The following is a 21,800-nucleotide window of genomic DNA, read 5'->3' on the forward strand; positions in this document are numbered from 1 at the left end:
ATTACTGATAGATATGTGGGAATGGAGGGAGGGAGGGACAGGAGAAAAGGGAGGGGGGAAGATAGATGTATGTATGTTCTGGTTACTTGCTGTACCCAACAAACCACTCCAAAACTTAGTAGCTTAAAACAAGAACCATTTCATTATCTCTCAAAATCCAGTGGGCTGACTGGTTCAGCTGGTCAGTTCTTCTCTGTCATGTGTTGTTGGCTGTGTTGCAATCATCTGTAGGCTCAACTGGGCTACAAGATGCAAGATGGCTTACTGACATGGCTAGCAGTTAATGCCGACTGTAGCAAAGAGCTCAACTAGGGTTGCTTATCAGAGCATGTGCACATGCCCTCTTCATGTGGCTTGGACTTCTCACAGCATAGCAGTTGGGTTCCAAAAGAAAGCACTCCAAGAGTGAGCATTCCGAGAGATCCAGAAAGAAGCTACAAGACTTCTTATAACCTAACCTCAGAAGTCACACAGCATTACTTCCACCATACTCTGCTGGTCAAAAGCAAGTCACAGGGTCAGCCAGATTCAAGGGCAGGGGACTACACAAGGGCATGAACACCAAGAGGTGTGGCTCATTAGGAGGCCATCTTTAGAGACTGTACTGGTTTAGATGTATTATGTCCCCCAAAACAGCCATTATCTTTGATGCAGTCTTGTGTGGGCAGGAAAAGTATTGGTGTTGATTGGGTTGGAGACTTCTGATTGGATGTTTCCTTGGAGATGTGATCACTGAACTGTGGGCGAGATCTTTCACTGGATAATTTCCATGGAGGTGCGGCCCCGCCCATTCAGCATGGGCTTGATTAGTTTACTGGAGCACTATATAAGCTCAGACAGAAAGAGCAAGCTTGCAGCCAAGAGGGACACTTTGAAGAATGCACAGGAGCTGAGAGAGGAGCTGCAAACGAGAGGGAGTTTGAAGATGGCCACTGAAAGCAGACTTCTGCTCTAGAGAAACTAAGAGAGGAAAAACACCCCAAGAGCAACTAAGAGTGACATTTTTGATGAACTGCAGCCTAGAGAGGAACATCCTGGGAGAAAGCCATTTTGAAACCAGATCTCTGGAGCAAGAGCCAGCCACGTGACTTCCCAGCTAACAGAGGTTTTCCAGACACCATTGGCCATTCTCCAGTGAAGGTACCCTACTGTTGATGACTTACCTTGGACACTCTACCGCCTTAAGACTGTAACTTTGTAACCAAATAAACTCCCTTTTATAAGAGCCAATCCATTTCTGGTATTTTGCATCCCAGCAGTGTTAGCAAACCCGAACAGAGACTAACTACCACAAAAGATGTAGAAATAAATATAGATAAGTGAAAACATTTATATATATATATGTATGTTATATACACACATATTTCCTACTTCTGTTCACTGAGAGAACATAGAAGCAATGACACACCAGTAGCAATGAGCACTACAAGCACCTAGACCTTAGTTTCTAAAAACCACTCTCTACTCAAAGGAACCAAAGTTTCTTTGAAAAAAGGCTGATTCCAGAGCTGAGGCAGAAAACTACAATATGAGCCTGGAACACCATATTACATGAAGTGCTCAAAAAATAGTGGGTCCAGGTAGAATGGCTCCCACAAAGAAGGGTGGAGAGAAGGGCCATTCCGCCATCAATAAAGTGTTGACCAGGGAGTACAACATCAACATTTACAAGTGCATCCAAGGAGTGGACTTCAAGAAATGTGCCTCCAGGGAATTCAAAGAGATCTGGAAATTTGCCATGGAGGAGGCAGGAATGCCGGATAGGTACACTGCCACCAGGCTCAACAAAGATATCTGGGCCAAAGGAATAAGGAATGTTCCACACCATATCCATGTGTGGTTGTCCAGAAAATGTAACGGGGATGAAGATTCACCAAACAAGCTCTATACAATGGTTACCTGTGTACCTGTCACCACTTTCAAAAACCCACAGACAGTCATGTGGGTGAAAACCAAAAGCTGGTTATCAAATAAAATTATAAAATAACTGCCAGAAAAAATAATAATGGGGACATATTGTAAGGACACAGAAGCCAACTTGAAAGGGTTCCCACTGGCCAGATCTGGGACAACTTGAGCATCAAAATAATGAGAGTAAAGGATAGTAATGGATTATAACACAATGAATCAAATAAGAATCCATAGATTTACGATATAAATAATTAAATGGAGATGGAAAACTTTTTTTTTCTGACAGTGGAATACCACCTAATAAACACATAATTAGAAAAGCATCAATGGATGCTGAAACTAGTGCAGGAAAGTTCGATGAGAAACTGGATATTTACATAGTCTTAAAGTATCCCCTTAATTATTTATTAATTATGAAATAAAAAAATGGTAATTTAAAGTGGAGAAAGCTAAAAGGCAAGCTTAGCTAAGTGATCAAAGTTATCACCAATACTGGAAAAAAGAGAAATCATGTGCCTCCTGATATGCTGCACTGAGAAGAATACAACACCACTTTTGTGGGATTCCTGTCAAAAATACACAACAAAAATTTTACCATAAGAAAACATGAGACTAACCCAAATTAAGGGACAACCTATAAAATAATTGGCCTGCACTCTGTCAAGGTCAAGAAAGACAAAGAAAAGCTGAGGAACTGTTTCAGAGTAAAAGAGTCTAAAGAGACAGGAGAACTTCATGCAATTTGTGATTCTGGATTGGATCCTGGACTCAGAAGAAAAAAATAACTAAAGAAAATAATAAAATTTGATTATGAACTACGGATTAGATACATAGTATGTAGTCAATGTGAAATTTTCTGATTTTGATAATTGTACGTTGGCTATTTAAGAGTATGTTTTTATTCTTAAGAAATACATATTTAAGTATTTAGGCATAATGGGGACAATATCTCCAGCTTGGTCTAAAAGAGTTCAAAACTATAGGAAAAAAATATATAGATATATATGGAGAGAAAGAGAGCAGTAAGTATTTAGTGAATCCAAGTAAATGGTATAAGGGAATCCCTTGTACTATCCTTGCAATTTTTCTGTTAATGTAAATTATATCAAAATTAAAAGTTAAAAAAAATAGGGGGGAAAGAGTAATTTTACAGTGGAGAAACCGGACAAACAGTATCTCAGCCAGGTGATCAAGGTTAACTTCAACAGTGATAAATCATGTTGATAGTAAGTGCCTTGATATGATGTGATGAAAATGGTAGTTTACCTCTTAATCTTCCTCCCCAAAAACCATAACCCTACTCTAACTATGAGAAAAACATCAGACAAATTCCAATTGAGGGACTGTGCTGATTTGGATATATTAGGTCTCCCAAAAAGCTATATTATATACTGTGCCGGTTTGAGTGTATTGTGTCCCCCAAATGCCATTATCTTTGTGGTCTTGTGTGGGGCAGAAGTTTTGGTGATGGTTGGATTTGCTTGGAATGTCCCCACCCAGCTGTGGGCAATGATTCTGATGAGATGTTCTCATGGAGGCGTGGCCCCGCCCATTCAGGGTGGGCCTTTATCGGTGGAGCTATATAAATGAGCTGACTGGGGGGGGGGGGAAGAAACGGAGTGCAGCTGTGAGTGACGTTTTGAAGAAGAGCAAGCTTGCTAGAGAGGAATGTCCTGGGAGAAGCCATTTTGAAACCAGAACTTTGGAGCAGACGCCAGCCATGTGCCTTCCCAGCTAACAGAGGTTTTCCGGACGCCATTGGCCATCTCCAGTGAAGGTACCCGATTGCTGATGTGTTACCTTGGACATTTTGTGGCCTTAAGACTGTAACTGTGTAGTGAAATAAACCCCTGTTTTATAAAAGCCTATCCATCTCTGGTGTTTTGCATTCCGCAGCATTAGCAAACTAGAACATATACTTTAATGAAATCTTGTGGGGGCAGATTTATCAATCTTTTTTGATTAGGGTGTGCCCTCTTGATTGAATGTTTCCATGGAGATTTGATCCCTCCCATTTAAGATAGGTCTTAATTAATTTACTGGAGCCTTTAAAGGGAGCTCACACAGAGAGCAGAGAGAGAAAAATGCCCTTGGATATACTAAACCAAGACTTGTGCTTGCCGACATTAGAGACAGAGATGTGGACAGAGGGACATTTGAAGATGCTACGCTAGGAGATGAAATCCAGAGTTTGCCCCGGAGAAGCTAAGATAAACCCAGAGACATTTTGGAGAATGCCATTTTGAAACACAACCTGGGAGCAAAGGAACAGCAGATGCCAACCACATGCCTTCCCACAGACAGAAGTATTCCGGACACCACTGGCCATACTTCAGGGAATGTATCATCTTGTTGATGCCTTAGTTTGGACACTTAAAACTGTAAACTTGTAATTTCATAAACCCCCTTTATAAAGCCAATCCATTTCTGGTATTTTGCATAATGGCAGCATTAGCAAACTGGAACAGGGACATTCTACAAAACACCTGACTAGTACTCCTCAAAACTGTCAGAGCATCAAAAGCAACGAAAACCTGGGAAATTGTCACAGCCAATGGAGCCAAGGAAGACCTAATGACTAAAGGTAATTTTGGATGGGATCCTAGAAAAGAAAAAAAGGTAAAATCTAAGGAAATCTGAATTAAGTATGGACTTTAACCAACGATAGTTTATCAAAAAATAATTTAAATTGCTTTAAGATCAACAATAATGTCCTCTTTGTCAAATCTAATAATCTTTTTTTTTGGTTCTCATACTCAGTGACCTCCCTGACGCTTCTAACTTGGTTACTCTACAAACTGAAATTGTCTCTTCTCTATGACACTGTCATCCTAATTCCCCCTCTGACAACCATTACTTCTTTTGTAGCTTTTGCTTTTTGTCTCTCACGTAACAAAGACCCCACGTTCTTTCATTTCCATTCCTTCAATGAGTTCATAACATTCTCAGTGTACCATCAAATTTTATATAGAGGACTTCATATTTTGTATCTCATTTGCTGTCTTCTCATCCTCTCTAACCTCATACCACAGGTCCAGCACTCTAATGGACATCTCTACATGAATACGCTGCGTTCTAACTACTTTTCCACAATCTAGTAATTCTTCCTAACATCCCCTTACTTTCAATAACTTTATTTAGCCTTTCAAAATTGTATCTCCAGCATTTATAATAGAAATTATTGAGCAAAGAAGGTGCTCATTAAATACCTGCTGTATAACAAAGGCCCAAATTCATTTCCTTGTCATGGACTTACAAATTAAGTTCCCTCTGATTCCTCTCTTTCCTGTGTCACTTCCTTAGTCCTGTTGATCTTCCCCTATCCCATATCTAAAATTTGAAACTCTTCCTCCAAAATTACAATGTAAAAATCAGGCCTTTTTTCACCTTGGGTCTTATTTCAAGAGTCTTTTCCAATTTGTGATCAGGTCACATTTATATTTTTTCCACACTGGTCTACTTTTCATAAGAATACCAGATTATCTTTTTAAGAGTACAATTTTTATCCTCACTCTCCTCAGCATGCAATCTAAACATGGTCTAGAATTTAAAGCCATCCATCAACTGGCTAATCCACATTATGTCTCAAGCTCTGCTGGTCCCCTTTATTGCAGCCCCATCATACTCATCAATTACTCCAACTTTTTGCTCATGCTGTTGTATCTCCATACAAATTCTACCAGAACACTGAATATTATATTTCTACTTATTACAGTGCCTTAGCTTCCTGGTTATGAAAACATATATTCTATTACATTATACTATCAAGATAAAAGGTCTTAGCTATTGGGCTGAACATACCCAGGTTCCAGGGTAGACCCAAGAAAGAGTTTTTTTAGAAAATACATTATAGGCATACCTTGGAGATACTGTGGGTTCAGTTCCAAAGTACCACAATAAAGCAAGCATCACAATAAAGTGAGTCATAAGAATTTTTTGGTTTCCCAATGCATATAAAAGTCATGTTAATGCTATATTGTCGTCTTTTAAGTGTATAATAGCATCATGCCTAAAAAAGCAACTACATGGCTTAATTACAATATGACACAGAGACACAAAGTGAGCACATGCTGTTGGGAAAATGGTGCTGACTGACTTACTCAATACAAAGTTGCCACAAAGCTTCAATTTGTAAAAAATCTGTGAAGCGCAATAAAGCAAAGCACAATACAATGAGGTATGCCTGTATATGAATTTGCCTTTTTCAGTTTAAAAGTGGTCCTGAGAAGAGAAAATGCTTGAGTTCTGGTTAATTGAAGTCTCACTAAATATATTATAGTTTATATTACATTACAACCATTAGTTTCTGTTCTACAGTTTTTAATGTATATGACTACAGGCAGGGATGTTGTCTTATTTAAGTGTTTCCCAAACAGGACAATCATTAATTCTCATCAGTAATCTTCTTACCTATTCTGGGAGCATTTTCCTCGAATATACACATATTCTAGGTCTCCTTATATCTTCCTTAATTTACCTCAAAATTTTGTTACTTAAAAAATGATATGCATACCAATTATATAATACTCTACCCATATTAAAATACTTATGAAATAAAATTCATCCATTAGAAACTGGATGATTTTAACATCAGAAGATGATATTTAGTTACTGAAGTAACAAAAGAATATCCTTATGAAAGTGATCTCACTGTAAGGTAATCCCATTGTACAGGTTCATGAAGACACATTATAGCATGATCCCACTTTATGATTTTTGAGGGAGAAATTATGCCATTTTGGAAAAATAAACCAACCCACAATTAGATGATTATTGTCTTTTTATTTACTGACTAGTTTCTCCCATTATTCTGAATACCCAGAAGTTGCAACCAACTATTCCCCAAGCATTTTGTACTTCTGAAGTACAAACAGATTTCACTATTAACCCAAGGGGGAAAAAACCGTATTGAGAAGACAAATCTTCTATGGGAAAAAATGAAGATAATATACTTCAAATGTGCATACAACTAGTTCTGAAATCATCCACTGTAGAGACTGCCACTGCTTCCCCTTTTAAGGAAGATAAAAATTCGGTGATTATAGCTATAAAATGAAATCTATTTTACTAAAATCTATGTCAACTAATATGTTTGCACTCCTGTACTTGCAAAAGGATTCAATTAAGGAAAAGAAAAATCCAACACAGGATCCCTGTCATCTCAGGATTTTGAAATTAGACTAAATTAACAAGTAACTCTGAAAGTCCATGATTATCTCACATAATTTAAAAGAAGATTCAGTTTTTTAAAAGTAGACAAATAAAGGGCTAGATACATTATTAAAATTTCACATTTGAAAATATTGACAGATTCTTTAAAGAAAATATAGATATGGTGTAAGGAGAGCATGATTCACTAATGGGGACCCGAGGAGTCAGGACAGTGAAGTTAGGGAGGCAGGCTACATTGGTAGCTCAGGAGCTGGACAGATTTAGGTTTCATCTTAGCTTCCTAGCTGTGTGACCAACCTAAATCTCAGTTTCTTTACTAGCAAAATTGGTATAACAATTCCTCCCTACTACATAAGGATGTTATGAGGATTAGAAATAGTACATGGGAAATACCTAGTAAGTGCCTGGCACATAAAAGTCCCATAAACAGTAGCTTCTAGAAGTGGAGGTGACTCCATTACTTAGATATGTGACCTGGAGAAGCCACTTAACTATTCCATACCATAACTAGAATGAGGAAGTAGCATACTAAAAGACTTTGTTAAGTCTCTTCCAGAAGTAAAAAGACTATATAACTTCTATGGTTAGAAATCAAGAAACATGAATTCAACTTCTTCAAACTTTCTGGACCTTAGATTCACCACTGTAGTGGATTATTATATACCCCAGTTTGGACATGGTCTTGGTCTTGGTCCTCATTCACCTGAATGCAGACCATCATAAATAAGATCTCTTCAAAATGTTATTTCAGTTACGGTATGGCCCAACTGAATCAGACTGGGCTTTAATCCAGATTACTGGAGTCCTTTGTAACAGTGAGAGCAAGCTGGAGAAAGAAAGCCATAGGGACCAGCCAGAAGCTGGAGTCAACAATCTGGAAAAAATAGAAGATATTACCATGTACACTGCCACATGACAGAAAAGTAAAGGATTAAGGATCACCAGCAACCAAACTCAGAACACCACAGGCTTTGGGGAGAAAGCATTGCCTTGCTGACACTTCAATTCTGGACTCCTCCTAGCCTCAAAAACATAAGGCAATAAGTTACTGTTGTTTAAGCCAACCCATTGTATGATATTTGTTTTAGCAGGTAGGAAACTAAAATCACCACCAATTAAATTAGTAAAATAATAATCCCCTACTGTAAAGTACTTTCAGGTTCGCAAAGAAAATTTGCACAGATTATCTCCTTTGAACCTCAAATAACCCCATGAATAGGTGATGCTATCTTTATATTAATCTAACAAGAAAATGAAGTTTAAAGAAGCCAAGTAGGGGAATTTCTCAACATGATAAAGGGCATACATGAAAAATGCAAGGATAACACTATACTCAATAGCGAAAGACTAAAAGCTTTCCCCCTAGAATCAGGAACAAGACACAGATGCCTGCTTTCATCAGTGCTATTCAACACTGTACTGAAAGGTCTAGACAAAGTAAGTAGGCAAGAAAAAGAAACAAAAGGCATCCAAATAGGAAAGAAAGAAGTAAAACTATCTCTATTTGTAGATGACATGATTCTACATATTTAAAAAATCCCTAAGAATCCACAAGAAAACTATTAGAGCTGATAAGTGAATTCAGCAAAGTTGCAGGTACAAGATTAACACTCAAAAATCAGTTTTGTTTCTATATACTAGCAATGAACAATTTGAAATGGAAATTAAGAAAATAATTCCATTTACAATATAGTAGAAAAGAATAAAATATCTAGGAGGAGGAGGCAGGGCAAGATGGCAGCATAGAGGGGTATGGAATTTAGTCCTCTAGAGCAACTAGCAAATAGCCAGGAACAACTAGTAAATAGTCTGGAACAACTGTTGCGGAACATCCGTGACTGGACACACAACGTACACCAGCCTGGAATGGGTGGAATGGCTGAGATCAGAGCATAAGAACTGTAAGTAAGGGTCCCCAAACTGTGGAGCTGGCACCCCTTCCCCATAGGCATGGCAGGCTGAGCCGAAACACTCCCCTGTGGAAAAAAGAAGCAGATTACCTGAAGCAAGGGAAAGTAACAGAACCAAGCTCCAATTGTGGTTTTAATTAACAACTTTGGACTATTGAGTACAAGCTATAAGCACAGATAAAACCAGAGCAGGCAGGAAAGGAAACTGAGGTTCCTCCAGACAGAGAGGAGGCAGGGCTGACAGGAAAAAAAATACATAAATAAATAAAAACAGAGGCTTTTGGAGACGACTGAGCTCAGAATACTGAAAAATGGCTGTGTCCCAAGAAAAGGGGCACAGATTACGGGGTACCAATACGGGTCAACCAGTGAAACTGCGGGGCTGGGGTCTGGCTCTGAAAAGGGACTTCCTTTTTTTTTTTCTTCTCTCTCTCTCATTCTAAGTATCTCATTAGAGAAAGCCTCTGGCATTTTTAATTGTCAGTGTTGACCCCGGCAAGAGTGAAGTTAACAGGGTCAGAGAGACAAAAGAGGAATTCAAGTGCAGAATATAACTCCCAAAATGGTGTATCTTCCCTAAGAAAAGGGGGGGGGGGTGCCCAGCTCTAGTGGCTGCGCTCCCTCAGAGAATTCAGACCCCAGGGCCTGGAGGGAGGGGAGGAAGAAACAACTTAAGCTTGGCTTCTGACACCCTCAACTCCTGGCCAGAACAGGGTCTGCTGAGTTTAAAGGGACCACACCTCTTTACACCAGTAGGGAGCTGTGGGCTGACAAGCACCACATGCTGGGCCACATAGGAAAAACACATTGTCTAGAGGCCTTACAGGCAAGTCTGACAATCTTCTGGGTATCACCCCCAGGGAAATCTGATACTGAATACAGCCTCCTCTTGAGACCTGGGCCCATCTGGTTTGGGAAAATCGGACTGGGCAATCAAGGAAACCAAATGCCCAGACAACAAAAAAATTACAGATCACACTCAGAAGAGCAAAGATATGGCCCAGTCAAAGGAACAAATTTGCACTTCAACTGAGACACAGGAATTGAAACAGCTGGTTACTGGTCAAACAAATCTCCTAAATCAATCCAAAAATCAAATCAACAAGTTGAGGGAAGATATGGCAAAAGAGATGAAGGATATAAAGAAGACATTGGGCAAACATAAGGAAGAACTCAAAAATTTGAAAAAACAATCAGCAGAACTTATGGGAATGGAAGACACAAGAAGAGGTGAAAAAACACAATGGAGACATACAACAGAAGATTCAAAGAGGCAGAAGAAAGGATTCATGAACTGAAGCAGGACATTTGAAATCCTACAGACAAAAGAACATACAGGGAAAAGAATGGAAAAATATGAGCAGGGTCTCAGGGAACTGAATGACAACATGAAGCACATGAATATACATGTCAGGGGTGTCCCAGAAGGAGAAAAGAAGGGAAAGGGGGCAGAAACAATAATGGAGGAAATAATCACTGAAAATTCCCCATCTTGTAAGAAAGACATAAAATTACAGATCCAAGAAGTGCAGCATACCCCAAACAGAATAGATCCAAATAAACCTATCCCAAGACACTTAATAATCAATCAGATTATCAAATGTCAAAGACAGAGAGAATTCTGAAAGCAGTAAGAGAAAAATGATTCATCACATAACAAGGGAAGCTCGATAAGACTATGTGTGGATTTCTCAGTAGAAACCATGGAAGTGAGAAGGCAGTGGTATGATATATTTAAGATACTGAAAGAGAAAAACTGCCAACCAAGAATTCTATATCCAGCAAAACTGCCCTTCAAAAATGAGAGAGTTTAAAATATTCTCAGACAAACAGACACTGAGATAGTTTGTGAACGAGATACCTGCTCTACAGGAAATACTAAAGGGAGTGCTATAGACAGATAGGACAAGACAGGAGAGAGAGGTTTGGGACACAATTTTGGGTGATGGTAGCACAATAATGTAAGTACACTAAACAAAGATGACTGTGAGTATGGTTAAAGAGGAAGGTTAGGGGCATGTAGGACACCAGAAAGAAAGATATAAAATAAAGACTGGGACTGTATAACTTAGTGAAATCTAGGCTGGTCAATGATTGTGATTAAATGTGCAAATATGTTTTTACATGAAGGAGAACATATGAATGTCAACTTTGCAACATGTTAAAAATGGGGTGGTATTAGGAAAAAAATACAATCAATGCAAACTAGAGTCTATAGTTAACCACAACATTGCAATATGTTTCCATTAATTGTAAAAAAGGCAATATACCAAAGTTAAATGTCTACAAGAAGGGGCTATAAGAGAGGGGTATGGGATTCTTGGCATTGGTAGCATTGTCTGACTTTTTTACTGTATTATTTTAATTTTATTTTTCCTTTTGTTGCTTTTTAGTTGTCATTTTTTTCTTTTTCTTTCCCTCCCCCACACCCCGCATCTTTCTCTATCTTTGTGGAAGAAATGGAAATGTCTTTATATAGATAGTGATGGTGAATGCATAACTATGTGATTACACAGGGAACCACTGATTGTTTACTTAGGACGGAATATATGGTGTGTGAATAAAACCATCTAAAAAATAAACAGAGGGATACAAGTGCTGGAAAAAATGTGGAGAAAGAGATATACCTAATCACCATTGATAGGGAAGTATAATGGTGCAGCCTATCTGGAGGGCAGTGTGGTGGCTCCACAGGAAGCTAAGCATGGGGCTGCCATATGATCCTGCAACTCGGTTCCTGGGTATATACTTGGAAGAACTGAAAAGAGGGACATGAATGGACATTTACACAGTGGGGTTTATGGTGTCAGTATTCACAATTTACAGTGGATGGAGGGTATATCAACTGATAAACAGAATGGTGAACTGTGTTGTATACATAAGATAGAATATTGGGCTGCCATAAGAAGGAATGAAGTTGTGAGGTGAATGGACACTGAGAACAGTATGTTGAGTGAAATAAACCAGAAATGAAAAGACAAACATTATAATGCCTCATTAATATGGACTAACTATAATGTACAAACTCTGAGAATTGAGTCTGAGAGCACAGGTTATCAGGGGAAGGCTTATCAGGTAAGGCCTCTAGGTTCCTAGACTGTAAGCTCTTACAGCAGTTACATCTATTCCCGAGTTGTAATGGTTATTACTAAATTCTGAGATGCTGAGCTCTTTGTGTATAACCTGGTTGGTCCTTGGAACTTTGAGTATCTGTGTGACACCTGAGGCTCAGAGCCAGAGTCTGACAACTATGAATGGCAGCATTACCCCATACAGCAAATGTTAAGGCATCTGAAAAAAGAGACCAGACTTCAAGTAGAGATATGAATGAAATGGACTTGGTTAGGACTAAGGTAAATCAGACTGAACGGTAAAAGACAATATTGATAGTGTTTTTAAAACTTCAACTTTTGTGTGAGACCAAAGGAAGAGAAGTTTATTAGATGAAAAATCTACATTTTTTGTAATGCACTATATAATTTAACTTGTACAGTAAGTTTATTCAAACAACATAATTACATGGAATGTTGAATAGGGAGTGAAATCTGGTTGGTTTGTACAAATTAGTGTGAAGCCCCAGTACGACCCAGAGGAATCTGGGCAGAGAATACAAATGTATTTGCAAAGCCCCCTTGAGGGACTTGGGGAAAATGTGGAAATATTAAATTTCTCCACCTGGGGAATTAATGATATTCTCACAAGCATTGGGAGCTACCAATTTGAAAGGTCGAGCCCTTGATCTTGGGGCTTGTCCTTATGAAATTTTTTACTGCAAAGCAAAGACTAAGCCTACTTAAAATTGTGCCTAACAGTCATCCCCCAGAGAATCTCTTTTGTTGCTCAGATGTTGCCTCTCTCTCTAAGCCAACTCTGCAGGTAAAGTCACTACCCTTCCCCCTGCGTGGGACATGACTCCTAGGAGTATAAATCTCCCTGGCAACATGGGACATGACTTATGGGAATGAGCTTGGCCCTGGCATTGTGGGATTGAAAAAGCCCTCTTGGACCAAAAGGGGGAAGAGAAATGAAACAAAATAAAGGTTCAGTGGCTAAGAGATCTCAAATAGAGTCAAGAGGTCATTCTGGAGGTTATTCTTATGCATTATAGAGATATCCCTTTTTAGTTTTTAGTGTATTGCAAAAGCTAGAAGGAAATACCTGAAACTGCTGAACTGCAACCCAGTAGGCCAGTAGCCTTGATTCTTGAAGATGATTGCATAACTATATAGCTTATGCTGTGTGACCATGTGACTGTGAATAACTTGTGGCTCCTACTCACTTTATCCATTGTAAGGAAAGATGAATAGAAAAATGAGGACAAAAAGTAAATGAATAATAAGGAAGGATGGAGAGTATGGGACATCTTGGGTATTCTTTTTTACTTTAACTTTTATTCTTTTTTGTGTGTGATGAAAATGTTCAAAAATTGTGGGGATGAATGCACAACTATACAATGGTACTTTGAACAACTGATTGTATACCATGGATGACTGTGTGGTATGTGAATTTATCTCAATAAAATTGAATTTAAAAAAATATCTAGGAATATAGTTAACCAAGGAGGTGAAAGATTTGTGCACTGAAAACTACAAAACATTACTGAGAGAAATTAAAGAGCTAAATAAATGGCAAGACATCCCATGTTCAGGGACTTGAAGACTTACTATTGTTAAGCAGTTCATACCACCCAAAGCAATCCAGAGATTCAATACAATCCCTATCAAATTTCCAGCAGCCTTTTCTGCAGAAATGGACAAGCCAATCTTCAAATTCATATGTAATTGTAAGGGATCTGGAATAACAAGGACAATATTGAAAAAGACCAAAGGTAGAGGTCTTCCCAATTTCAAACTTACTACAAAGCTACCAAAAAACAGTGAGGTACTGGCATGAAGACAGACAAATAGATCAATGGAAGAGAACTGAGAGTCCAGAAACAAAGCCAACACATTTATGGCCAACTGATTTTAGACAAGGATGGGAAAAACATAAAACGGGGAAAGAAAAGTCTCTTCAACAAATGGTGCTTGGAAATTGGCCATTCACATTAAAAAAGGGGAAAAGAACCCCTACCTCACACCATATAACAAAATTAACTCAAAATGGATAACTGGGCCCCAATTAAGACAGTGGAGTGAAATGCTTTAGGATTCCGTCACCCCACAGAAGCTTTGCACAACCAGCAAGAACTGCAGAAAAATCTTTCTCAATGCTCCAGAAAAACAGTAAAAGGACTACAGGAACAGGGTAATTACTGAATCAAGAAAAAAGCTGCTAAAACAGTAGGATCTCATGGTATCCTGGCCGGCTCCTCCCCACCCCTCACCAGCTCAGCACAGAACTCCCAGTACAGATTCTTGGTCCCAGTTTGAAGGGAGCAGAGTAACCATCATGCACATATTTGGAGCACATACATTTTTTCTGATGGTGCTAAGGGACTGTCTGTCTCAGACTTGCCCTATGCATAGAAGTTTACAGAGTTCTCCTACAAAATGCTGTAGAAGAGTTAAGTGTTTGCCTGGGACAAAGGATTGCTGACTGTAGAACACATAGTGCAGTCCCCAGGGCTACAAAGAAACTGTTTCCTAGGGAAGAGGGGATAGCTGTACCCATGTAAATAGGAGAATTCCTAGGGCAGGGGAGGGAAAAAGGAGGGCTACAGGAACATAGTTTGTGTATACTATTGACATTAAGTTGGTATCTAAATAAACTAGAGGTTATAGATTCAGGATGCTTAATTTAAGCCCATGGTAACTACAAAGAAAGTATCAGAGAATATGCAAACTCACAGTAGCATAATGTAGAGCACAGGCTGCCAGGGACAGGGGCAAGGGGAATGGGTAGTTAATGCAAAATAAGTGTAAGGTTTCTTTTTGGGGGATGGAAAAGTTTTAGTAATGGAAGGTAGTGAGAGTACACAGCCACATAAATATGAGTAATCCCATTGAATGGTATGCTTGGGAGTGGTTGAGATGGAAAAGTTTATGTTGTACATGTTTCCATAATTAAAAAATAAAAAAGAATGAGCATCTAAAGAAACAATGACACTTAAATGCAATATGTGAACTAGTCAGGATCTAATAATGGAGGTGAAAAGGCCCAAAAGAACATTTTAGGGTTATATGTAAATATTAGAATATACACTATAAGCTTTACATCAATGTTAAATTTTCCAAACTTGATAACTGCACTTAAGGTCATTACATAAGTGCATATCCTTGTTCTTAGGAAATGTACATGGCAGTACTAAACGTTCGGGAATATGATATACACAACCTACATCCAAGTATTCACAAAATAGATTGATCAATAGACACAAAGATGAATAGAGACATAGATGGATTGATAAACCGATGGATAGATAGAACGATATGGCAAATGTGGCAAAATATTAAAATTGATGGAACTGGGTGTCTGGGGGGATAGGGGTATGTTGGAGTTCTCTGGAACATGTATTATTTTTATCACTGTGCTGTAGGTTTGAAAATATTTCAAAAAATGGATCATTGAACTAAATATAAAAGATAAAACCATAAAAATCTAGAAGAAAACATAGGGGAAAATCTTCATGAAGTTGGATTTGGTGATGATTTCTTAAATATGATACCAAAAGCATGAGAAACAAAAAAAATTGATAAACTGGACTTCATCAATATTGAAAACTTTTTTGCATCCAAGGACATCATCAAGAAAGCAAAAAGAAATCTACAAAATTGGGGGAAATATTTGGAAACCATGTATCTAATAAGAGTTTAATATCCAGAACATATAAACAACTCCTACAATTCAACAAGACAAAAAAAAATTTTAATGGGTAAAGGACTAGAATAGACATTTCTCCAAAGAAGATACACAAATGGCCAAAAAGCAACTGAAAAGTCGCTCAGCATCATTAGTCATTGGGAAAAAGCAATGCAAAACCACAATGAGATATCGCTCATACCCACTAGGATTGCTACCATTTAAAAAAAAAGAAAGAAAGGAAGAAAAAAGAAAAAAACAACTGTTGGCGTGGATGAAGAGAAACTGGAACCCAACATTTTTGTAGGAATGTAAAATAGTGCAGCTGCCATGGAAAACAATTTGGAGGCTCCTCAGAAAGTTAAGTATAGAATTATCACAGTAATTCCACTTCTTGGTATATACCTCAAAGAATTGAAAGCAGGAACTCAAACATCTACATGTACACCAATGTTCAGAGCAGCATTATTCACAGTAATAAGAAGATAGAAATAGCCCAAGTGTCCATCAATGGATGAATGCATAAAGAAAATGTGGTATATCCATACAATGGGATTCTATTTAGCAGCAAAAAGGAATGAAGTTCTGATACAGAGTACAATATGGATGAACCTTGAAAACACTGTGTTGAGTGAAATAAGCCAGACACAAAAGGACAAATATGTATGATTCCACTTACATGAATAAGCAAATTCATAGAGATAGATAGTTGATTAGAAGTTACCAAGGTCCAAGGGGAAGGTGGAATAGGAACTTATTGCTTAATGAGCACAGAGTTACTGTTTAAGCTGATGAGAAAGTTTTGGTAATGTATGCAGGTGATGGTAGCATAATATTGTGAATGTAATTAATGCCACCGAACTGTACACTTAAAAATGGTTAAAATGGAAAATTTTGCATTTATTTATTTATTTATATGCTACCACAACAAAAATTTTAAGGGAAAAAAAAGACAGCAGAAGCCAAGTAGTTTGACTAGGTCACAAAACTAGTAACAGAGATTTCATCTCCTGTTTGTCATCACCCAAAACACATGTTCCTAAACAGAACGAGCCTGCAGGACAGGTATCAGTGTTCTACAGTAGAAAGATCTTAGGCTTTGGAGAAAAAAACAACCTAAATTTTCACCTCAACTCTTTCACTATAAGCTCGTCACTCTGGGCAAACCATCTAAATCTCTCTGGGCCTCAGCTTCTTCAATGAAATAAGGATTATACCATTTATATCTCAGGATTGGTATATGGACTAATTTATTTGTATGAAGCTCCAGCACCATGCCCGATAACGGAGTAAACACTCCATAATTTGTTCCCTTCCTTATGCTTTATAAATAGTTAGTGAAGCTCAGAGAGATTAATTGATGCCCAAAATCATAGTGCATGTAGAATTAGTTGGGCCAGAAAACTTTGCCCTTGGATGCTGTTCCAGTTTGCTAATGCTGCCATTTTGCAAACCACCAGAAATGGATTGGCTTTTATAAAAGGGGTTTATTTGGTTACAAAGTCACAGTCTTACGGCCATAAAGTTTCCAAGGTAAGGCATCAACAATAGGGTACCTTCACTGAAGGATGGCCATTAGCGTCTGGAAAACCTCTGTTAGCTCAGAAGGCAGGTGGCTGGTGTCCGCTTGCTCCCAGATGGCATTTCAAAATGGGGTTCTGTGAAACGTTGCTCTTGAGGCTTTTTGTCCTCTCTTAGCTGCAGTTGCTCTCTAAAATGTGACTCAGTTGCTCTCAGCTCCTTCTGTCTGTGAACTCTTTTTACAGGACTCCAGTGATTTAATAAAGATCCACCCTGAATGGGTGGGATAACACCTCCATGGAAATTATCCAATCAAAGGTCTCACACAGTTGACTGAGTCACATCTCCATGGAAACACTCAATCAAAAATTCCAATTTAATCAACACTAATATGTCTGCCCCCACAAGATTGTATCACAGATAATGCGTTTTGGAGGACATAATACATCCAAACTGGCACAGATGGCCAGTCTATGATTATTCCCCAACATCTTTCTGCCTCTTAAAGTTGTTTTAAGATTCTGAGATAATAAAAACATACAAAAATTTTCCTTCCCAGAGCCACAATTTGAAGTGATCAGATAATAAAATCATACAAAAATGTTCCTTCCCCACAGCCACAATTTGAAGTGATCAGATAATAAAAACATACAAAAGTGTTCCTTCCCCACAGCCACAATTTGAAGTGATCGGTTAAATTAGCAATATTTCCCTGAGTCTATAAGTGATTTTTTACCACACATACGTAATCACACATCACTCACATGAATTTTCCTATCTCTATCCCCCTGCAAAGAATACACTTCTTCAATTCTATCTTAAAGCTAATACAATTATTTTTAAAAGTAGTTAAAGCTATTATATCTACTACACCTCAGCAATGAGTGAAGTAATACTCAAATATGTACCATTTTTTTAACATCCTCAAAGCTTATGGAGACATCTGTCTACCTAAAACAAGTATTCACCACATCTACTGCCCATCCACACACATATATATAATAAAACAATAATTAACCATGCACGCATGCATGCCACTAAAATTTATTCTTACATATTTTTTATAGATCTTACATTAAAGGACTAAGGAAGCCACTGAGCACTGAAATTCTGGTGAACAGATAAAATCCCATCCCCTCCCACAATACCATCACCGTGCTCCTTCCTCTTTCTTCCTCTTCTTCCTTCCTCCCCCTGTACCCTCCTCACCTAGACGAAAAGCACCAGAAACCTCTATTTGTCCCTATTCCTTTTTTCCCCCAACAAAAGAACCTACATGTAAAAACTTAAGTCCAAAACGACATCATTTTGAACCTTATTTTGCACTTCTTATATTCATAATGGGAGATGGAGGGAAGAACCTAATTAATAATAAATAGATTCCCTTACCAGCAGATGATAATTATTTAAAAATCCACTAAGAAAACTGCCTGCTACTATGCACCCCAAAATAAGAAATAATTAAGCTATTAAAAGAGGAAGGGAGAGGGCACTTAGCAATAAATGCCACCTACTGATATAAATTAATAAATACAAATAATTTTAATGCCATAGATTAGAGTTCTCTAAATGCCATTTTTGCAACTATTTGCAAGGGTTTAGTAATTTAAAGAACATCCTCCTCATTACATCAAACTCCTATAATTTACCTTATAAATTAAATGTTAGCAAAAGCTATAATCTTCATTTATATAACATCAAACTCCCATCTTAACTTTGGCAATTTATTTGCAGGCATGTTAACTTTTACACAATTTAAAACCATTCCTAAAAGTATCTTCCATTTCCTCCTAGAGCTCTGATTTGTTTTTAAAGATGCTGTTTCAAAGATGTTAACTGAAATTACAAAGGGACAGCTGCTTGAAACGATGGGGCATATTACTGCCTTGTGGTATCAAAATCAGTCAACCTCACTAGTTTTTTCTTTTTTCAGCTCCAGGTTGCCAGTAAAGTGGCTATTTATTAGTAAGTAAATACAGCGATGGTCATATTATGCATACTAATATGCCCTAAGGTCCTTTTATTGGGAAATGAGAGTATTTGCCCATATACACTTTATGCCTATGTAAATGTCTGCACTTGCTTTAACTTTCCCTAAATCCCTAAACACGTTTCAAGATTTGTTAACTGGAAAATTCACACCAATGCACTTTTTTGTTTATTTTGAATTATGGGAACTCTCATTATCTGTCATGAACCTCAGGAGACAAAAATAGAAGGAAAAATTCCCCTAAATTGGAAATCTAAAAAGCTGTGTGTTCTAAATATATCATAGAATATTAAAAATTAACCTTATATTCATCTTACATGTGCAATTTTATTGTATCAGCAATTAAGTCAACAATTTATACAAAATAATGCATTTAAAATACATATATCAAGATATATTGGCACAAATAGTGTTTATATTTTTCTTTAATTTTTAAAAAGTATAATGATCAAAAACTAATCCAAGAAAAAATTAATACAATCTGGTCCTGTCACTTTTTATACCATCTTCCTTAAAATCTTAAGTCTTAAATCCTAACCATACAGTTTGAGTGAGAAAAGCCATAAAAACATGCTTTTAAAAAAACTGTTTTTTTCTGGTCCTGGCTTCCCAGGATCATAAAACTGGTCCTTCCTAAATTTATCTTTTCTCACTTGTTTCTTAACTGCTGGTTATAAATACCTTTGTCTTCTATTAAAGACACACATTTTCTTCTGCACACTCGTTTCCTGTGAGAATATGTTCCAAATTCTATGCTCACCTTTTATGGGAATTTAAAATGTCCTCTAATCTTATGAAAAATTAGTTTTTAAATTTGACAAAGCCATATAGAAACCCCATTAGCATTAATTCGGTTTCAACGTTGTTAGTTAAATTTTCTCTAACATTAATTCTACTTGCAAGGTGCAAACATCTAGCAGTATAGATATATGTACATACACTAGAATCAGAATTGATTTTCTATCCTTGAACCTGCTGGGCAAAAAGTAACAGTATGCAATTGTAGTCACGCTGTGCCAAACCTCCTTGCTAATATGCATATTAAAATTCTTAACACATTGGGGTTTCCAATGCTTATTTGTACTATACATACATACATACATACATACATACTTCTTCAAAAATGTTTATGTCTAGTTGAAGATTTTTAAAACCAACAACAAAAGTGATTATAAGCTTGCCTTGCATTAGAACCTCTTTTGTCCGTCAATCAACAATAAAGTATTATTCTACCATCACAAAAGGAAAACCTTTGGCGGCAGTAGAGGACTATGGGTTGTGCAAATGTGCAGTTGCTAAGAAGCAAATATGCCTCTCTTCTAATCAAATAGCCCAGCTCAGCAATGCTGCTGGCTTGGGGCAAGAAGCAAATTCCACCAGCCACAAACTTAGAAACAGTCTTGAATTATTTGTTGCTGACCGCTGGCTGAACCCTTCCTGATGAGCACCATCACCATTAGCCACTACTCAGTGTATTCCATCAACCAATGGCAATAGCAGCATGCTACAGCTCAGGCTACAAGAAATTGATCAAACAGGGTAATGAGACTATTTCTTCACGGAGGTTATTTTAAATGAATATAAATATTTTCCTTCTACATAATTTGCCACAGAAAGGTCACTGAACTCTCTGTGATTCCAAAGAAAAATGCTCTACTGTCCCCTTCACATATTTGAGTTAAGATCAAGACAACAAACAATTCAGGGCATTTTTTTGATAATAGGTACAAATTCTAATGAGCTGGCATTTGAGACAACAGATTAACTGCAATATTTTAGCTTCGCACTAAGTTATAACTAAAAACTGATCAAATGATACTACTTGATAAATATAAAACTAACCACAATTTAGCAATGAAAAATATTTTTAAGAGGACACTTTTGTTTAAAGAAAGCACAATTAATCTCTAATGTAGGTGATTGTGAAAACATGAATCATATGCATGCCTTCTTAGCTCAAGTTATTAAAATTTGATATAATTGCTGTAAATTATTTAGTGAAGAATTCATTTTTCTACAGCCCACCTCCTCCTGCTAGACAGTAGAATAAAATGCATGTTAACTATTCCAGTCAGGACATGAATCATTTCACTGACATCTATCTGATGTAGCTCTTCTTACAGAGTGACATTTATTGCTCCTTTTCTCTACATACTTTAAACCAAAACAGTTATAAACAACTGGATTTAACATCATTTGCTTAGGATCTTTACTTTAGAAATAAATAGGTCAAATAATTCTTGCCTTTCATCAAAAATGTCTAGTTATTTAATATGAAAAAACTGCTTAAGTTTATAGAGATGGGTGCTTAGGTGATAATTTTTTTAATTACTGAAACACAGATGTACTTTTCACAACTATTATTTTAAAATGTTTCTGGATATTATTAAGCATGACAGTAAAACCATCTCATCTACAAAATAAAACACAAGATGTATACAAATGCCCATTTTCTTTAAGTGGTAAAGTACTGCTTGATGTTGGAAGGTTATCTGTGCCATGATAGGGATTTCCAAATATTCATGATTAAGAAATGACAGTGATCATAACAGGAT

The 21,800-nt window shown here is 37.3% G+C and overlaps 2 protein-coding genes across 2 annotated transcripts in view; one reads left to right on the forward strand and one right to left on the reverse strand.

The window, feature by feature from the left end:
• SKAP2 (src kinase associated phosphoprotein 2) overlaps window positions 1-21,800 on the reverse strand; it is a 220,453-nt gene that overhangs the window by 163,086 nt on the left and 35,567 nt on the right. The gene's annotated exons all lie outside the window — the stretch shown is intronic.
• LOC119534787 (60S ribosomal protein L31-like) lies at window positions 1,586-7,999 on the forward strand. The gene is made up of 2 exons (XM_037837361.1): window positions 1,586-1,945; window positions 7,877-7,999. The coding sequence occupies exons 1-2, from the start codon at window positions 1,586-1,588 to the stop codon at window positions 7,997-7,999; spliced, it is 483 nt and encodes a 160-aa protein (XP_037693289.1).

Source organism: Choloepus didactylus, chromosome 5 (genome assembly GCF_015220235.1).
Source record: "Choloepus didactylus isolate mChoDid1 chromosome 5, mChoDid1.pri, whole genome shotgun sequence".
In the NCBI taxonomy this organism is placed as follows: domain Eukaryota; kingdom Metazoa; phylum Chordata; class Mammalia; order Pilosa; family Megalonychidae; genus Choloepus; species Choloepus didactylus.

Excerpts from the sequence above, each read along its gene's own strand:
- LOC119534787 (XM_037837361.1), top strand. The coding sequence starts at position 1,586 with ATGGCTCCCACAAAGAAGGGTGGAGAGAAGGGCCATTCCGCCATCAAT. Across the intron at positions 1,946-7,876 it reads ACCCACAGACAGTCATGTGG|ATTACTGGAGTCCTTTGTAA; the intron begins GTGAAAACCAAA and ends GCTTTAATCCAG.